The 16478-nt window shown below is 36.9% G+C and overlaps 1 protein-coding gene across 1 annotated transcript in view; it reads left to right on the top strand.

Annotated features, from left to right (window-relative positions):
- LOC140172580 (uncharacterized) overlaps positions 1-16478 on the top strand; it is a 63581-nt gene that overhangs the window by 23361 nt on the left and 23742 nt on the right. The window contains 16 exon segments of the mRNA XM_072195721.1: positions 648-761; positions 1080-1136; positions 2100-2261; positions 2264-2518; positions 4786-4916; positions 7005-7182; positions 7841-8062; positions 8650-8898; positions 9512-9820; positions 10353-10541; positions 11210-11324; positions 11629-11746; positions 12172-12436; positions 13796-14098; positions 14978-15168; positions 15748-15925. Of these exon segments, the coding sequence (XP_072051822.1) occupies positions 648-761; positions 1080-1136; positions 2100-2261; positions 2264-2518; positions 4786-4916; positions 7005-7182; positions 7841-8062; positions 8650-8898; positions 9512-9820; positions 10353-10541; positions 11210-11324; positions 11629-11746; positions 12172-12436; positions 13796-14098; positions 14978-15168; positions 15748-15925 (3036 nt within the window).

Raw genomic sequence — 16478 nt, 5'->3', positions numbered from 1 at the left:
TATATCATTCATAAGGTAGCTTCTATGTCACATTATGATGTGATAGTCTTGCCCATAAAGTTCAAAGGTCGATGCCCAAACATGTATAGGACTATTTGAGTGTTATTTGAATCATACATACAAGTCTATCCTTTAAGCCATGATGTATGACCTTTTGAAATGAATTTGGTTCATTTTTAAAACCGGATGTTTTGCCATAATTATAATTTTTACACATGTCCCAGTTTACACTTAATTGGAATCAGCCAAATGTGGTGTGTTTGCAGGATAATAGAACAATTTCAAATTTATGTCATAGAGCTCTACGATTAAGCCGGCAAGATATAATTTGAGACCGAATTAAAAAGACTAGTTTGCATCTGATGTCAGGGCAAAGGCGCGGCGTGATTGGTTGCTGACCTGCACAGTACAGCATTTTTGGTCTGGTTGACAGGATTTCAGACATAAACTAGTCATTTTAATTTGGTGTCAGATTATAGTAAGTGGAATTTCTTTCATTTTACCTCATTGTATTAAAGTGGACAGAAAACCTTACCAACAGTTGTTAGTAATATTATTTCATAACTTTTGGCAAGGAATAACAAGATTAAAATTTGACTTGAATCATATATAATGGCTTTAATCTACATCTTTGTCTTATCTTACAGAAATTGATGAATGTGCCAGCAGCCCATGTCAGAATGGTGGTATATGCACTGACCATATAGCAATTTATTCTTGTGAATGTCCATTTGGTTATAATGGACGTAGCTGTGAAGTAGGTAAGTTGGATGGCTACTTCATCAATATCAATATCAGCAGTAGATAACTACTCCATCAATACCAATATCAGCAGTAGGTAGCTAGTTCATCAATACCAATATCAGCAGTTAGATAACTACTTCATCAATACCTATATTAGCAGTATATAGTTACTTCATCAATACCAATATCAGCAGTAGATAACTACTTCATCAATACCGATATCAGCAGTACATGGTCACTTCATCAATACCAATATCAGCAGTAGATGGCTGATATATATATGATAGTGATAAAATTGTAGACAAATAAAACTGTTCTTATTTTTTTTTCTTCAGATATGACCCCTAATTATGATATATCTCAAGTTGTACCAGTATCACCAGAGATGTTAGGTAAGTAGTCATATAAATAAAAAAATATTTTAACTTTACCAAGTACAGAAAAAAAATTACCAGTCCAGTCCATTTCACTAAAACCCTTTCGTCGGCAGAGTGCTACACTATCGTAAGTGCAGTAGAATGCAGGCATGAGAATTTTCAGTTTAAAAACTGAATTCAGTTTTTTTTATAGTCAAAATTTCCGCAACTTTATTTAATTTCAGCCTGTTTTTGGTAATTTTTGCCCAATTTCACGCGCATTTTCAGTTTTTTCAGTTTTTTTTAGGAAAGTGCAGTCTCATGCCTGAGAATGTAATAGCTGTCTTTTGTAAAACATGTATTGTTTACAGCACAATCCCCTCATCATGCTCATTGTAAAGTGTTGATGTTCTGTATACTTTCCTGATGGCCACTAAGCTAACCCCAAGATATCACCTTTACATGTAGTTGGTGTAGTTGGGTGTTTTTCTAGTGTTATTGGTTAAAAATAAGTACATTTATTGAAATGTTGCAAATGGCAGCTATAACATTCTATTGCACTTACGATAGTGTAGCACTCTGCCGACGCTTTGTAACTCAAGTAACCGTTCATAAAGTTACGAATACCCAATACTAGGCGTAACTTTACGAAAGGGTCCCTGTAGTAAATTCCTATTACTTTTGAAGGGTACCGTTCGTAAGTAAGTTAAGTAAAATGGAGCTTGCAACTCTTTGTAAGTTACAAACGATTTCGAGACTTGCAAAGCTTCGTAAAGATGAGTGAAATGGACCCCTGGTCATCCTCCAAAGATCATCTTCAGCTCACTTATGGAATGCTATGCCTTGTCCAATTACCTCTTATCTTGGTGTCAACCCATCAGCGCTATTACGGTGGTAAAATCTGTTAATGCCTTGCATACTTCCGACATAAAAAATATATATTGTGTACAAAACAGAAAATTTGATCTTAATAACAAATTGTCAACACTCATCTTACAGTTGCCAGTTTGGTCCATCCTTACTACCAAGCAGCTTCAGAATACTGGCACTTTAGCGATGTTGACTCTCTAACCATCTATGGCTCAGACGACAGCACAGCTACTGGTCGAGGTAACACGGGAGTTTACCCTGTGCTGGGTGCCCAAGACAGCTGGATAGACATGGGAGACTTTCCGGGAAATGCCTGTCAGCACCCATTACCTGCACAACTGGGTTCACGCTCGCCATGTGGGTGAATTTTCAAGAAGATATGATTAATAATACCGTCGGAACAACAATAACTGTTGGGAATTCTACTCATAATAGTACAATTACGACCGAAGCTACAGGTATCATCTTGTATTCTGGACATTATTTAAGTGGTGGTGGAGTTGGAATTCAAATGGCGTACTTGAGTTCGGAAGAAGTGATGTTTAGAGGTAAGAGGATGGCTTCAGTGTCTTTGGCGATATTATTTGTAATTTCATAAGTTAAAGGGACAGTGAGTGATTTATTAAGCTTATTATGGTATGTATTGCATTTCTATATTAATTTTATTTTCATTTGCTGCGTTTCTATATTTTGTTTTCATAAATTGTGTTTCTATATTTTGTTTTCATGTATTGTGTTTCTATATTTTGTTAACACTGGTAACAAAAGTTATGTATATTATAGGAGCCTCAAGGAAGAACAGATGATTAATTGTGTTTTCAACTGATTGAGTGTCCCAGGTTAAAGAAGAAATAAAACAAACAAACAAAAGCAAGGAATCCAGTTACTACACTGGAATTTCAGTGACCCAAGACAAGCAGTACGTTATTTATGATAAGAAAAGATGTACCGCTAGATTGTACCTTATTTCTTAACATAATGAACCAGTGATTCAGTGAAGTAATTGGATTCCTTGACCCTATAATATACATAACTTTTGTTCAGTGTGTAAGTATTTTTGAGAAAAATGCCTAAATTAGTCACAAAATTTATTAAGGGGTATAGTACCACCTTAAAATGAAAAAGTTTGAATTTGATATGCCACATTTCAGTACACCAGTGAGCAAAGAAAATGCATGCCTTTAATTTCTTTATATGTTACTTATAATTACAAAATCTGGCCTTGTTACACTCAGGAACTTGCCACTTTTGCCGGTAAAAACTGTTTTTGCCAAGCGGTTAAAACCGTGGTTTTTTCCACCTGCGGCAAAAACCTGCAAACCCTGCATATTGTGTTTTTTATATTTTGTTTTCATATAATGTGTTTCTATATTTTGTTTTCATTTATTGTATTTCTATATTTTGTTTTCATATGTTATGTTTCTATATTTTGTGTTCATATATTGTATTTCTATATTTTGTTTTCATATATTGTGTTTCTATATTTTGTTTTTATATATTGTGTTTCTATATTTGTTTTCATATATTGTGTTTCTATATTTTGTTTTCATATATTGTGTTTCTATATTTTGTTGTCATATATTGTGTTTCTATATATTATTTTACTATATTGTGTTTCTGTATTTTGTTTTCATATGTTGTGTTTCTATATTTTGTTTTCATATATTGTGTTTCTATATTTTGTTTTCATATATTGTGTTTCTATATTTTGTGTTCATATATTGCGTTTCTGTATTTTGTTTTCATATATTGAATTTCTATATTTTGTTTTCATATACAGTAAGCAAAAGAATTAAGGTAGCAGTTGTGTTCACCCCTGTATATCCTAAATAAAGACAAATGTGTCAAAATTAAAACAAGCAGCCGATGCCTGTACTCTTTAGCTCTGATTTAAGACCTTATTTGTTGAAGAAACAGTGATCCAAAACCTAATGAAGATATCAAATAAAAAGTTGCACTTTCGTGTTCTAATCAATGAAAGCATGACGCTAGTTTTTCGTGCTAATCAATGAAAGCACAGCGCTAGTTATCTTGTTCGCGAACGCTTTGTGTACAAATCAATAGGGCATGCAATGTGGCAAACTGCAACTTTTAAATTAGAATCTTCCTTGGGTTTCTTGATCGTCGTGTCTTTATTTCTTGAACAATTTCAACAAATGAGGTCTTAAATTCGAGCTAAATGATGCAGCCATTGGCTGTTGGTTCCAATTATGACATATCTGCCTTTGTTTAGGATATACAGGGGGTGAACGTAATTATTTGGCTTACTGTATTGAATTTCTATATTTTGTTTTCATATATTGTGTTTCTATATTTTGTTTTCATATATTTTGTGTTTCTATATTTTGTTTTCATATATTGTGTTTCTATATTTTGTTTTCATATATTGTGTTTCTATATTTTGTTTTCATATATTGTGTTTCTTTATTTTCATATATGTGATGCGATCAAGCAAAATGAGTCTGATGTCGATCAAAATCAAAATTCAGTTTTTAATTTTATTACATAAGCCACTCTCAGAGATATATTTTGCTGAAAACCCCATCATAATTTGATTTGTGGTTCCAGAGATATGGCCATTTTAGTGTTGCTCATAACAATAAAATACAAAGAAGGTTGAATACTATTATTGGCTTTATCTCAAAATCAATATTCCCAACATCCGACTCATTTTGCTTGATCGCATCACATATTGTGTTTCTATATTTTGTTTTCATATATTGTGTTTCTAAATTTTATTTTCATATATTGTGTTTTCATATATTGTGTTACTATATTTGGTTTTCATATATTATGTTTCTATATTTTGTTTCAGTCGTGGATGGGTATACAAACTACACACAAATCACACTACCAACAGAATACATCCAATATTCCATGTGGACTCACTATACATTTATATATACCCCAGATAAAAACCTGACAGCCATGGTCAATGGAATCAAGGTATGGCTCTAGACTAATTTCAATCAGCCGTTTACACTGCGCATGTACTGTGTTATGCTTCGTAGTGACCACTGATTAACTTACAGTCGATATCGTGACGGTCTTCTGAAAATATTTAATGCGACTTTGGTTGTGCGCTGTAGCGAAACTGACTAGCGGCGCCCGTGTACTGCGTCGCTGTACTGCGCTGTTGTGACAAGATCACGCTCTGAAGTTCTAAAAGCAACAAACTCGGTCAAAAGGTCAATTTGGACACAACTGCGCATGCTCTATGCCACAGGAATCCTGTTGCAAAATCCGTCACTTTTTTTCCACGTAGTTTTCTCAGTCGTCATTCCAGACGGTTGACGACTGAGGGCAGCAGTCTAGTATGGCTCAGTGTCTTTGTTTTTATGGTTGTAATGGTGGTTTATTATTGGTGTTTTTATTGATGGGGAAGATGGTGATGGTAGTAAGGAAATTCTTGATGATGATGTTGCTGGTTTATTGATGCTGCCGATGACTGATTTTGATACTGGTGGTTGATGGTAATGATGTTGGTGATATCAGTGGTTGTAATGGTATGGCTGAGTTTATCATTGTTGTCAGGCCCGTATTCCGGATTTATTTTGTTGGTTGTGGCTAAAAAGTGGACACTTAGTGAATTTTTGCTTCACACTGCATATTTTACCATGTTTTCATTCTCTTTACTCTTCATCTTCTTCTTCTTCTTTTCATTCTCTTTACTCTTCTTCTTCTTCTTCTTCTTTTCATTCTCTTCTTCTTCTTCTTCTTCTTCTTCTTCTTCTTCTTCTTCTTCTTCTTCTTCTTCTTCTTCTTCTTCTTCTTCTTCTTCTTCTTCTTCTTCTTCTTCTTCTTCTTCTTCTTCTTCTTCTTCTTCTTCTTCTTCTTCTTCTTCTTCTTCTTCTTCTTCTTCTTCTTCTTCTTCTTCTTCTTCTTCTTCTTCATCTTCTTCTTCTTCTTCTTCTTCTTCTTCTTCTTCTTCTTCTTCTTCTTCTTCTTCTTCTTCTTCTTCTTCTTCTTCTTCTTCTTCTTCTTCTTCTTCTTCTTCTTCTTCTTCTTCTTCTTCTTCCTCCTCATCCTCATCCTCATCCTCATCCTCATCCTCATCCTCATCCTCATCCTCATCCTCATCCTCATCCTCATCCTCCTCATCCTCATCATCATCATCATCATCATCATCATCATCATCATCATCATCATCATCATCATCATCATCATCATCTCCTCCTCCTCCTCCTCCTCCTCATCCTCATCCTCATCCTCCTCATCCTCCTCATCCTTCTCATCCTCCTCATCATCCTCCTCCTCCTCCTCCTCCTCCTCCTCCTCCTCCTCCTCCTCCTCCTCCTCCTCCTCCTCCTCCTCCTCCTCCTCCTCCTCATCATCCTCATCATCATCATCATCATCATCTTATTCTCCTTTTTTCTTCTTTCTTCCTTCTTCATCATCCTTCTTCTTCTTCTTCCTGTTCTCTTCTTCTTCTTTCTTCTTTTTTCTTTCTTCTTCTTCTTTTTTCTTCTTCTTTTTTCTTCTTTCTTCTTCTTGACTGGTTATTGTTTGCACACTACCGAGCTTGAAAATAGAGTGCCAAATATCGCAAAGCGTTTACACTCAAGCAGGCTAGGCTGACATCAGGGTGCTGTGAATGCTGGCGACCATCAACTCTTGTCCAGTACAGGCATACCTCACAATCAGCATCACATACAATTCAAGCTCTAGCCTCTCAATCGCAATGTGTGTGACCCGGTTTTGTTCGAATTTTACATGACTTTAACCCCATGAGAACTACCTGCCTATTGGTCAAAAAAGGAGTTTTCATTATCAATTGGACCAATCAGCAACATTGTTAGAATAATTACACCACAAAAAAAAATGGGGGTGAATTATTTGCAAAACTCCATTCTGATTGGTGATTAAAATGAAGATATCATGCAATTGACCAATCACAGGCAATGTTAGATCGGCAGGTAGTGCTCAGGGGGTTAACGGCTCAAGCAGCCGCCAACTCCCATATTTAATATTCCCTGATATTAAATAAATAAACATGAAAATTATTAATTTTGTTGTTATTATTTTATTTTCAAGGTCGTCAATTTCACGATGGGAGTTGGTGATAACGAAGACTCCAATTGGGAGAACACACTGACTTTTGGCTCACAATTCTCTGAATTGAATAGTGCTTATTCAGTCGCTATCAGTGATGTGGTCTATTGGGATAGACACCTCCGAGATTTTGAGATCTACGTCCTGTTTGGTCTCACTAGTAAGTAATGTATTGTTTTAACTTAAGGTCATCTTAACTCCATGGGCATCACCCTCTATTTAGATTGGTTGCAAAGAGAGCTCTTCTTCTTCCTTATTAGTGCCTCCCTCATATGTATGAGTATTATTGCACTGCGTACAGACAAGCTGTACTTATTTTTTACTCAGGAACCTAGAGTAGATGAGTGTATATTTGAAGTACAGCCAACAGTACCGGGATGATCCCATGCTCTTTTCAAAAAGCCTGTGATGTTCTTTAACATGCACACTGCATTAATGTCAGAAATACATGCACACGGGACTGGCGGCTTAAAGTGCCCTCCGAAGCACTAAGCAAGTAGATTGAAGTGCCTTGCTCAAGGACACAAAGAGCCAGCCGAGCTCAGGCGGACCTCGGATTTGAACCCTCGACCCTTGGATTCACAGTCCATCGCCTTAACCACTAGGCCATGCTCCCCTCAGCTGAAGGAGATTAAGCTTAAGATTGCTGAGAGATCTAAAAGCTCTATTTTGATTGGTCACTCATTACATCATGTAATTAGCCAATCAGGCCCTCTGTAAGAAAGGCAGTAGTGCCTGTGGGATTAATTCCTTAGAAATTCGCCTTGTATGACCTTTAACATGACCTTTAACCTCTTGTACCCTTTCTTTGATTACAGGACAAGAGTTTGAATTATCCAATGATGCAGACTATTACTGGACTACCGATGGGTTTGTTAGAAGGGAACAAGCTGCTTTAAGTGACCAGTATAACCTACCCAACAACTTTCGTGAGTTGATAGGAGCAGACGACGTAGAAACACAGATGGCTCCTGGTAGGGACGGCAAAGGATATGCTGCATATGTGCTGGGAGATATGGCTAATCTCTGGTTGATCCTAGGTAAGTTTGTTGGGCTATTCCACCAAATATTGGTACTCCCACTAAGAAAACCGTGACCTTTCTCTAGTCCGAAGGGCTGCTAGTCCGAAGGTTCTCTAGTCCGAAGGTTCACTAGCCCGAATATAGAATAAGTGTTAGGGTTTAGGATTGGGGTTAGGGTTAGCGATCCTTATTCTATATTGGGACTAGAGAACCCGATATTCGGACTAGAAACCTTTTTCAGAATTCGGACTAGGGAATGGTAAATTACGTGTTCGGACAAGCATGGGATTTACAAAATGATAGTCTGCTTTGGTATGAGATCTCACATTTTGTGCATTTATAAATGTTGGGTAAGCAAACAGTAAAAAAAGGAAGAAGAAATGGGAAGAGCTTAAACGGTATGATCTCCAAAACTGAGGACTGAAAAAAATTAAATGCACTCAAATGTGAATTTTAAAGGACAAACTTGTTTTCTTTTGACTTTTCATTTTTTAAAGATAAAAAATGAGAACTCACAGTTGACCTTCTTTTGTTTTTATATTCATCTTTGTATTTCGACAGAATATGTTTAATTTTATATCCTGTCATTTATTTTGAACATTCAGGAGACTTTAGTGGTCACTGCATCAGCGATCCAGTCAAATGCACCAACGGTATATCCATATCACTCTGGGTTCAGCTTCCCAAGAATATGGATAATTTAACACACTTTATTCTCAGCTCTGGTGAACAAGTGAACAGAGGATTCAGTATCTATCAGAGAGACGTGGATAAGCTTGGTGCTGCGGTCACCGATGGACGTAAACGATGGGTGGCCGAGACCACTTATGTTCCTTTTGTTAAGCTTCAAGATGGTGAGTGAGGTTTATTTTAGAATGATAATTAGGGGGCAAATTCTCATAACAGTATTGTAAGTTATATCTTAGACAGGCTGTATCACCCTCCCTGTACTGTCTGGCTGCTTTGGCAATGTGTCAAACCATAAAGCTATGACAACAGCCACCTAGAGATGTGGTTAGTTAAACTGATATGAAGCCAAAAAAATAAAAGGTGTGCTTGCCCTTTCAGTGCAAAATTTATTTGAGACGGTAGGTCAATTTTTTTTTTTTTAAATTCCAAAATATTCTGTGGTATCTACAGCTTGCAATAGACTATTTGGTCAATGAGAAACAGTTATTAATTCTAGCTTGTTTGCTGGCACTGACTTTCAGTGAACAGTTCTTGGTCTTGGTCATTAACACCGAGGCAACTTTAACAGAATGCACACAAACTGTATGACTAAAAGTTCATGCAGTTCTAGAAATATATAGCATTTCTTAAATATACAGCATTCATTGACCTCTATAAAGAGAGATAGTAAGAATAGTGAGTATAGGGCTGAATAGGAAAATCTTAACATTAAAAACAATTTGTAGAAAGGTTGTCACTTTCTATAATTTAAATCCTCTGGTTTTACCTCCATTGCAGTAAACCTTAATAAAACAAGCAACGAGCAGAATGATTCCTACGTTGACCAGGCCTACCTTGGTCCATGGATCAACCTGGCCATCACATGGTCTCAAAGCGATGGTCTGTCACTCTACATCGATGGAAGGATCAGAGCCATGGATCCGGATGGATACCGGAAGTTCCGACTGGTTGACCAGGAGACGTGGCTCGTCATCGGTAGGAGGAATGACTACTTAGGCGATGCGATTAATATGACGTTTGAGGAGTGCATTATTAAGGAGCAGGTGTTGAAACCTTATGAAATCAGGGAGTCACTGGCTAAATTAGGTAAGGGACAAAACCAATAAGCACAAAAAATTCACTGTTTAGTTAGTTACATTGTTTCGTTTGTGCCCACCAGATTTGAAGGCACTGCTACCAAAGCCATTTGTAGTCAGAAGAGCTATCCGCTCCAGCTTGTCTATGCCTTGCCATGTTCTCACAGTGCCAGTTTCTACAACCATATCTACTGGCAGGACCTTCATCCACACTGTAGTTCACATTTGGAATAGCCTACCAGATGGAGTAGTCGAAGACATATCTGACAATGGCGCACCATCCTTCAAGAGCAGAGTGCATAAGCATCTTATTTCTTGTGTCTGATGCTTTACTGTACCCTTTCAGTCTTGTTGTTCCTAAGCTGCTGTGAAACACTGATTAGCCCATGTAGTTGTCTTTATAGTGCCTATATATGTTCTTGACCTGTGTCACTCCTCATGGGCTATTGTTCACTCTAGCATCTTATTTTTTTTTTAAATTGATTGTTAGATGAGGTGACACGTGACATCATACCAAATATTTTTGTTATTATTTATTCCAGATAATCTAGAATATGTGGATGCTACGTATTACTGGGACGCTCCTGGTCTTTTCTCCAACAAATACGACATCCTGCGTACCAAAGTATACGATGACACAGCAGACTTCATTGGTCCTACTAGCGGGGTTCAGCTATTGATGGACAAAAGTGGTGTCAAATTGACTGATAATAGTGCATCAATTACCTTGGGTAAGTGTACAGCAACAAGTTTGTCCTTTCCAAGTCACATAGTTGTATCTGTAAGCAAATGATACAGCAATTCTGTATTTTGACTGGGTGAGGAGGGTTCAGTACTTGTACACCCAGGGGCTACTCAAGTTTGATTTGGGGAGGGGGGTGAGCCACTGAGAATTTGAAAGTGGACCCATCAATACACCAATTTTGCATAAAATTAGGACCCATTGATGTACCATTGTAGTTTTGACAACTTTTTTGACAAATTATGCGGCAATTTCAAAAATGTTGGCTACAGTGAGGCGAAATTGGGCTATTTTCTAAATAAAATTGGAAATTAAATAAAGGACCCATCCATATACCAAAAGTGGCCTAAAAATGGGCCATTGATAAACCATATTTTGTTTTCCAGTGTAAAGTCAGTTAGTGATTGGAATGTAAAATGTCAAGTGGGTCCATGATTTTAAAGCTTTGTGTGTGCAAGGTCCTCGGTTAGATATTAAGAAGTTGTAGGTCCTCATTTGCAGGCCTTTACAAGTAGGGGTATGTGTGTGAATTGATAATGCTCTGATTTTAAATGTAGAATGTGCAAGAAAATAAACTTGCAGATCCCTTAGTCTAATGTGGCTTGTACCAGTACGTGCACTTGCTTTCAAAATATGTTTTTACTCTCTTAATTATAGGTGATTTCCGTGATAACTTTGTGAGCGACCCGTCCCTGGCTCGAAGAGGTATGAGCATTGGATTATGGGTAAAGGTAATCTTCACTTTGGATGGAACTGCTAGATTTATTCTCAGGTATGTTTTGACTTATTTGTTTGTTTGTAGTTCTCTTTTTTTTTTTTTTGGGTTGTGGACAAGGAGAGAACCTATGGTATCATATTCACCAAAAGAAATACAACTGAAATGTATAATATAGACACTATTATACTCATCTCATCTGAAGTTGAGAGCTGTTGAGAGTGACTCAGCGTGCCATCAGTGCTTGATACACGATTGTGTCACCTTGCTACGTGTGTGCATATGCTCTATGGGATGAGATATGCATGTAAGTGGGTATTTTATCACCACCATGTTATCTTTCCTTGTTTCTATTTCATAGTTCCGGTGCTCAAGTTTCCAGTGGTTGCCGTGGTATCGCCCTCTATGTACTGAATAATAACCTCCATCTTAAAATAAGTGATGGCAGTTACACCTGGGATGCTGTGTATAATGCAACGGTAAGGATTATGTGATCAAATGTTCTATTGCAGATGAAATCCATACACCCCAAATGGAAGATGTGATCTTAATCTTGCACACAGGGAGTGTGAGTTTCGAATGGGGTTACCTGAATTGGGTACTCCATTTGAAGTATGTACTCCCTGTGTGGGAGATTAAGATTGTGTCTTCCGTAGGGGACGTACAGATTTCAACTGGAATAGCCCATTATTATCTAACCAACTAACCAAATAAGGCAGATTTTTTTGCATGTCTTTGTTTCTTTCTTTTGTTTTCTTGGTTTTAAAACAAATAATGGACTTTAATCTTATACCAAAACTTCAATTTTTGAATTTCTAACAACACACAACTCTTGACTTTTGATGTTGAAGCCTGTGGCCAGCATGCAGATGTAATTATGTTGTTGTTTTTCCCTTTTATTTAGAACATTAATCCAGGAGAGTGGACCAATTTTGCATTTGTGTGGCATCAGACGGAACCACTGACATTTTACATCAATGGTGCCGAAACATTGCCAGCTACGTTTATGGTATACAATATGACTACATCAGACACCCATACCATGTTTATGATTGGACGGATGAATGATGCAGATACTGGATATTACACTGGTCTCGTCATGCATAGCTTGGTCATATGGAAGCAATATCTGTATCCAAAATATGTGCACAAAATGATGGGTATATCAAGTGAGTATTGAAGACAAGTTTAAAGTTACTATCTATCAGGGTCTTAGCTAGGATTTGACAAATGCCTGTCATTTTCACCAAAGCTGCCTGTCCAAAATTTGACCCTGAAAACATAAACCAGACCTCATGGGGTTCAGTCAATTCAAATAGCTATTGCTATTGTAGTGATTTATTAGTCAAGACTTGTTTTGGTTTCACAGAACTTATTCAAGCATTATTTTCAGAATTTGGCATATGTCTCAGGTATTAATATTGCCTGTCCTATGAGCAAACTGCCCGTCCAAAATGACAGGTGGGGCTGGGTAACTAACATCATGCTATCAATGATCCCCACACAATACAAACAAATTAAAACTTGTAGGGTTAGCTTAAAAGTGAAGTTTATATAATTCTAATAAGGTCTTTTTACATACAAAATTAACAAATAATAAAGCAGCAATACTGCAGAAGCTCTGTTCTTTTTTGTTTTTATTAATCCTGTACACTCATAAGGGCAAATTCCTTATTCTTAAGTATTGCCAAAGTTACAAATTATTCCTGTAATGTACTACTAATATGTTGAGACTGAAAACAAGTGTAACTTGGAATTTTTATTTTTGTAACAAAACCAATTTCTACCAATATCACCTCAAAGCCTAACAATGCTGTCATGCCCAAATAACTTCATTGGACTCCTTGAAAATACACTAGCGGGACACCCGTGCTTCGTGTAGTTCAGATTTTTTCATTTTATGTTTTTTATCTTACATTGAGGCCTACCATTAAAGCATTTGTTTCCAAATTTTGAGTTATATTGCTCTAGCAGTGTTGATATGAGAAGCAAAAAGGTGTGTAACAAATGCCACATAAGATTGTACATGTGGTGGTTACCACATTTTTGTTCACACCTTCTAATCTAAATATACCTCAGGTGCTAAATTTTATTGAGGTAATGAGAAGTGTGTGATACCAAAATCTCAGTTTTGATGAGGAAAAATGGAGGGATGAGGCTGTCAATCTAGTCTGAAGGTTCCCTAGTCCAAAGGCTCCTTAGTCAGAAGGTTCACTAGTCCGAACACGTAATATACCATTCGCTAGTCCAAATTCTGAAAAAGGTTCGCTAGTCCAAATATCGGGTTCTCTAGTCCGAGGGCTCGCTACACCGAATAATAAATAAGGTTCTCTGGTCCGAATATAGAATAAGGCTCGCTAACCCTAAACCCTAACCCTAACCCTTATTCTATATTCGGAATAGTGAACCTTTGGATTAGCGAACTTAATTTGGTTTTCGGACTAGTGACCCTTCTGACTAGAGAGAAGTCACAGTCAATCGGGGCACACACCTTTAAAGACATACATTTTTGCCCATTTATCTTGCAGGTATAGAAAAGTTCTTGTTTGACCAGTCAGACTACTACTGGTCATTTGACCTTGAAAACACTCTCATTCGATCCTTTTACTCTATGAATGAGGGCGCTATGTTTGCTGTAGATCGCCATCACCTTGGTCGTGCTATTTACACGGACGGTGACGACGATTGGATCTTGTTGGAAAATTTTGGAGATCACTGTATTACTAATCCGTCAGAGTGTCAGGGTGGTTTTGTCTTGGCGATGTGGATTAAGATGAAAGATTTATATCGAGGGGAGCTTTGTCTTGCTACAACTGGAGCAGATCTTTCAGGTAAGCTTAAACAGAGAAACAGGTATTGGAAGTTGCTTATTTGCTTCCTTGCATGGAAATTGGTTATTTGCATCATAAATACAATATTAAATCCTTTGCTGGTGCATTTCTGTATAAATAATATGTCATGGCCAGGCTCAGCAACTGTCATGACAACTGAGTCTGAAATTTGCTGACAAGGAGTTCCTCACCAAACGTTCGTGCTATTTATGCATAAAACGGCCAATCTATCTTTACAAAATGCATCATTTTTATACAAACAAAAGGCTAAAGATAGCATTATGAGATTTATCTTTTATTATTACACTCATCTGTTCATCTGCCTCCGTGGCCGAGCGGTAAAGACCGGGACTGATAATCAATGATGCTCGGAATCGTTGGTTCGATTCCAATCAAAGCCAGTGGAAACTTTTTTCTTCTTCAAAATTCATGATTGCATTCTGAAATGAGTAACTTGTTGGTAAATTGTGTATCATATCCTTAAAGCTGAAACAACTTATTCTCTCAGGATAGACAAGATACAAAGTACCAAAAACAAAAACTGTTAGGCACACCATGTTGACTACTGGTATACATTTAAAAACAATTTTAAAATCAAACTTCAACAGTCACGGTGTAGAGGGTGGTGTGGGGGCAAACATGTACCTATGGAGAGCAAAGTCTGGACTTAGTAGAAAACATCACCTGTCAGCTTTATAGGTAAGAGGGAGGGCCTTCATCCTGTCTAGGCATGCCTTTGGTAGAAACAAAATAATGTACTTTATTTGTGTCTCCTAATACATGCCTCTTTTCATGATTATGCATTATGTTATGTAAAATGGCACTGTGGAACCAATTTTAACACATAAAACTACATTTTGCTACTTTTGTTCTCACTAGGTGAGCGAGGCATTGCTATCCAACAGACTCCAGATTACTTGGTAGTCACAGTCAATGATGGTACATACACATGGTCAGCTAGTATATCAGAAGAACACTTTGACTATGACTATTGGCAATATCTCAGTGTTAGATGGGAAGGTGATGACGGGCTGTCTGTAGGCATCAATGGAACTCTACTGGGATCTCAGGTTAGTCATTATTAGTCTTGTTTTAGTCAGCTAGTGTTTCAGACTATGAACACTTTGACTATGACTATTGGCAATATCTCAGTGTTAGATGGGAAGGTGATGACGGGCTGTCTGTAGGCATCAATGGAACTCTACTGGGATATCAGGTTAGTCATTATTCAATTATAAATATTCATAAACAGTCATAAATTCACCAATATTATTCAATTAGTCTTGTTTTAGTCAGCTAGTGTATCAGAAGAAGATTATGACCAGGAATTTTGGCACTATTTCAGTATTAAATGGAGAAACTATGACGGGCTGTCTGTAGGAAACAACAGAATTGTACTGGGTTCTCATTATTTAATTAGTAATGTTTTAGCCAGCTACTATATCAAAATCTACAACTTCTGAACTCATATAGGAGTGGAATGTTGGACATATTACTTATTATGTAATTGGTCATTATTATATATATCAACCAACTACTTTCAAATTTTGATATTCAAAGAATAATTTGGCCAAAAAGTATATCTCAATGCTATGATTTTATCTTTAACTAAGTACACAAATACTAATCAAATACATGTTATTTTTCAGGCTGAAGGCACAAAAGACAGACGTGATAATATAAGATACAAGGATCTGATTATTGGAAGGTGCAGTAATATCAAGGATAAAGATGGTTACATGGAGACATGGGTGGATGATGTCATCATGATAACACCAAATACATCTCAATCACTACCAACTATTGATATGCTTGCTGGAGACCCAGGTAAGAAACAAATTAAAATATTATCATAATAAGAATCAGAAGTTAATAACGTGAAAATAGACAGGTGTCAGTGAGAACAAGGTGCCTTTTAGTAAACAACTTGCGCATAATAGCGCTAATAATGGGATGCACTGGAATTATTGCTCTTCTTATCAATGCAACACTTTGTTGGGCTAACCCAACTGGTAGCAAGCGCAGTGCCCAGATGTCCATTCCGGCCAATTTGGCAACATCTCTGGATTGAATTCAAATTCCTTCTCTCCCTATGGTGTATTTAGAATTTGATAAATGAACTGTGAGAGTATTTTGATGAAACACTATATCCTGTAATTTTCACAAAATGTGCTGTTTTGACCAATATCTATCAAACCTGTTCCTACAAAAATGATTACAAATTAAGATTAAACATGTTGATGCAACTTTCATTTGTTATTTCATGTCAAATTAGGAATGAATACCCACAATGAGATCGGATTATTGACATTCTTAGGAAATTCAGTCGACCACCCATACAAACTTTGTGAATGTCTCAGTAAAGCTGTAACCCCATGAG

The sequence above is a fragment of the Amphiura filiformis genome, chromosome 16, assembly GCF_039555335.1.
Source record: "Amphiura filiformis chromosome 16, Afil_fr2py, whole genome shotgun sequence".
NCBI classification, from domain to species: domain Eukaryota; kingdom Metazoa; phylum Echinodermata; class Ophiuroidea; order Amphilepidida; family Amphiuridae; genus Amphiura; species Amphiura filiformis.
This window is presented reverse-complemented; position numbering and strand designations above follow the sequence as displayed.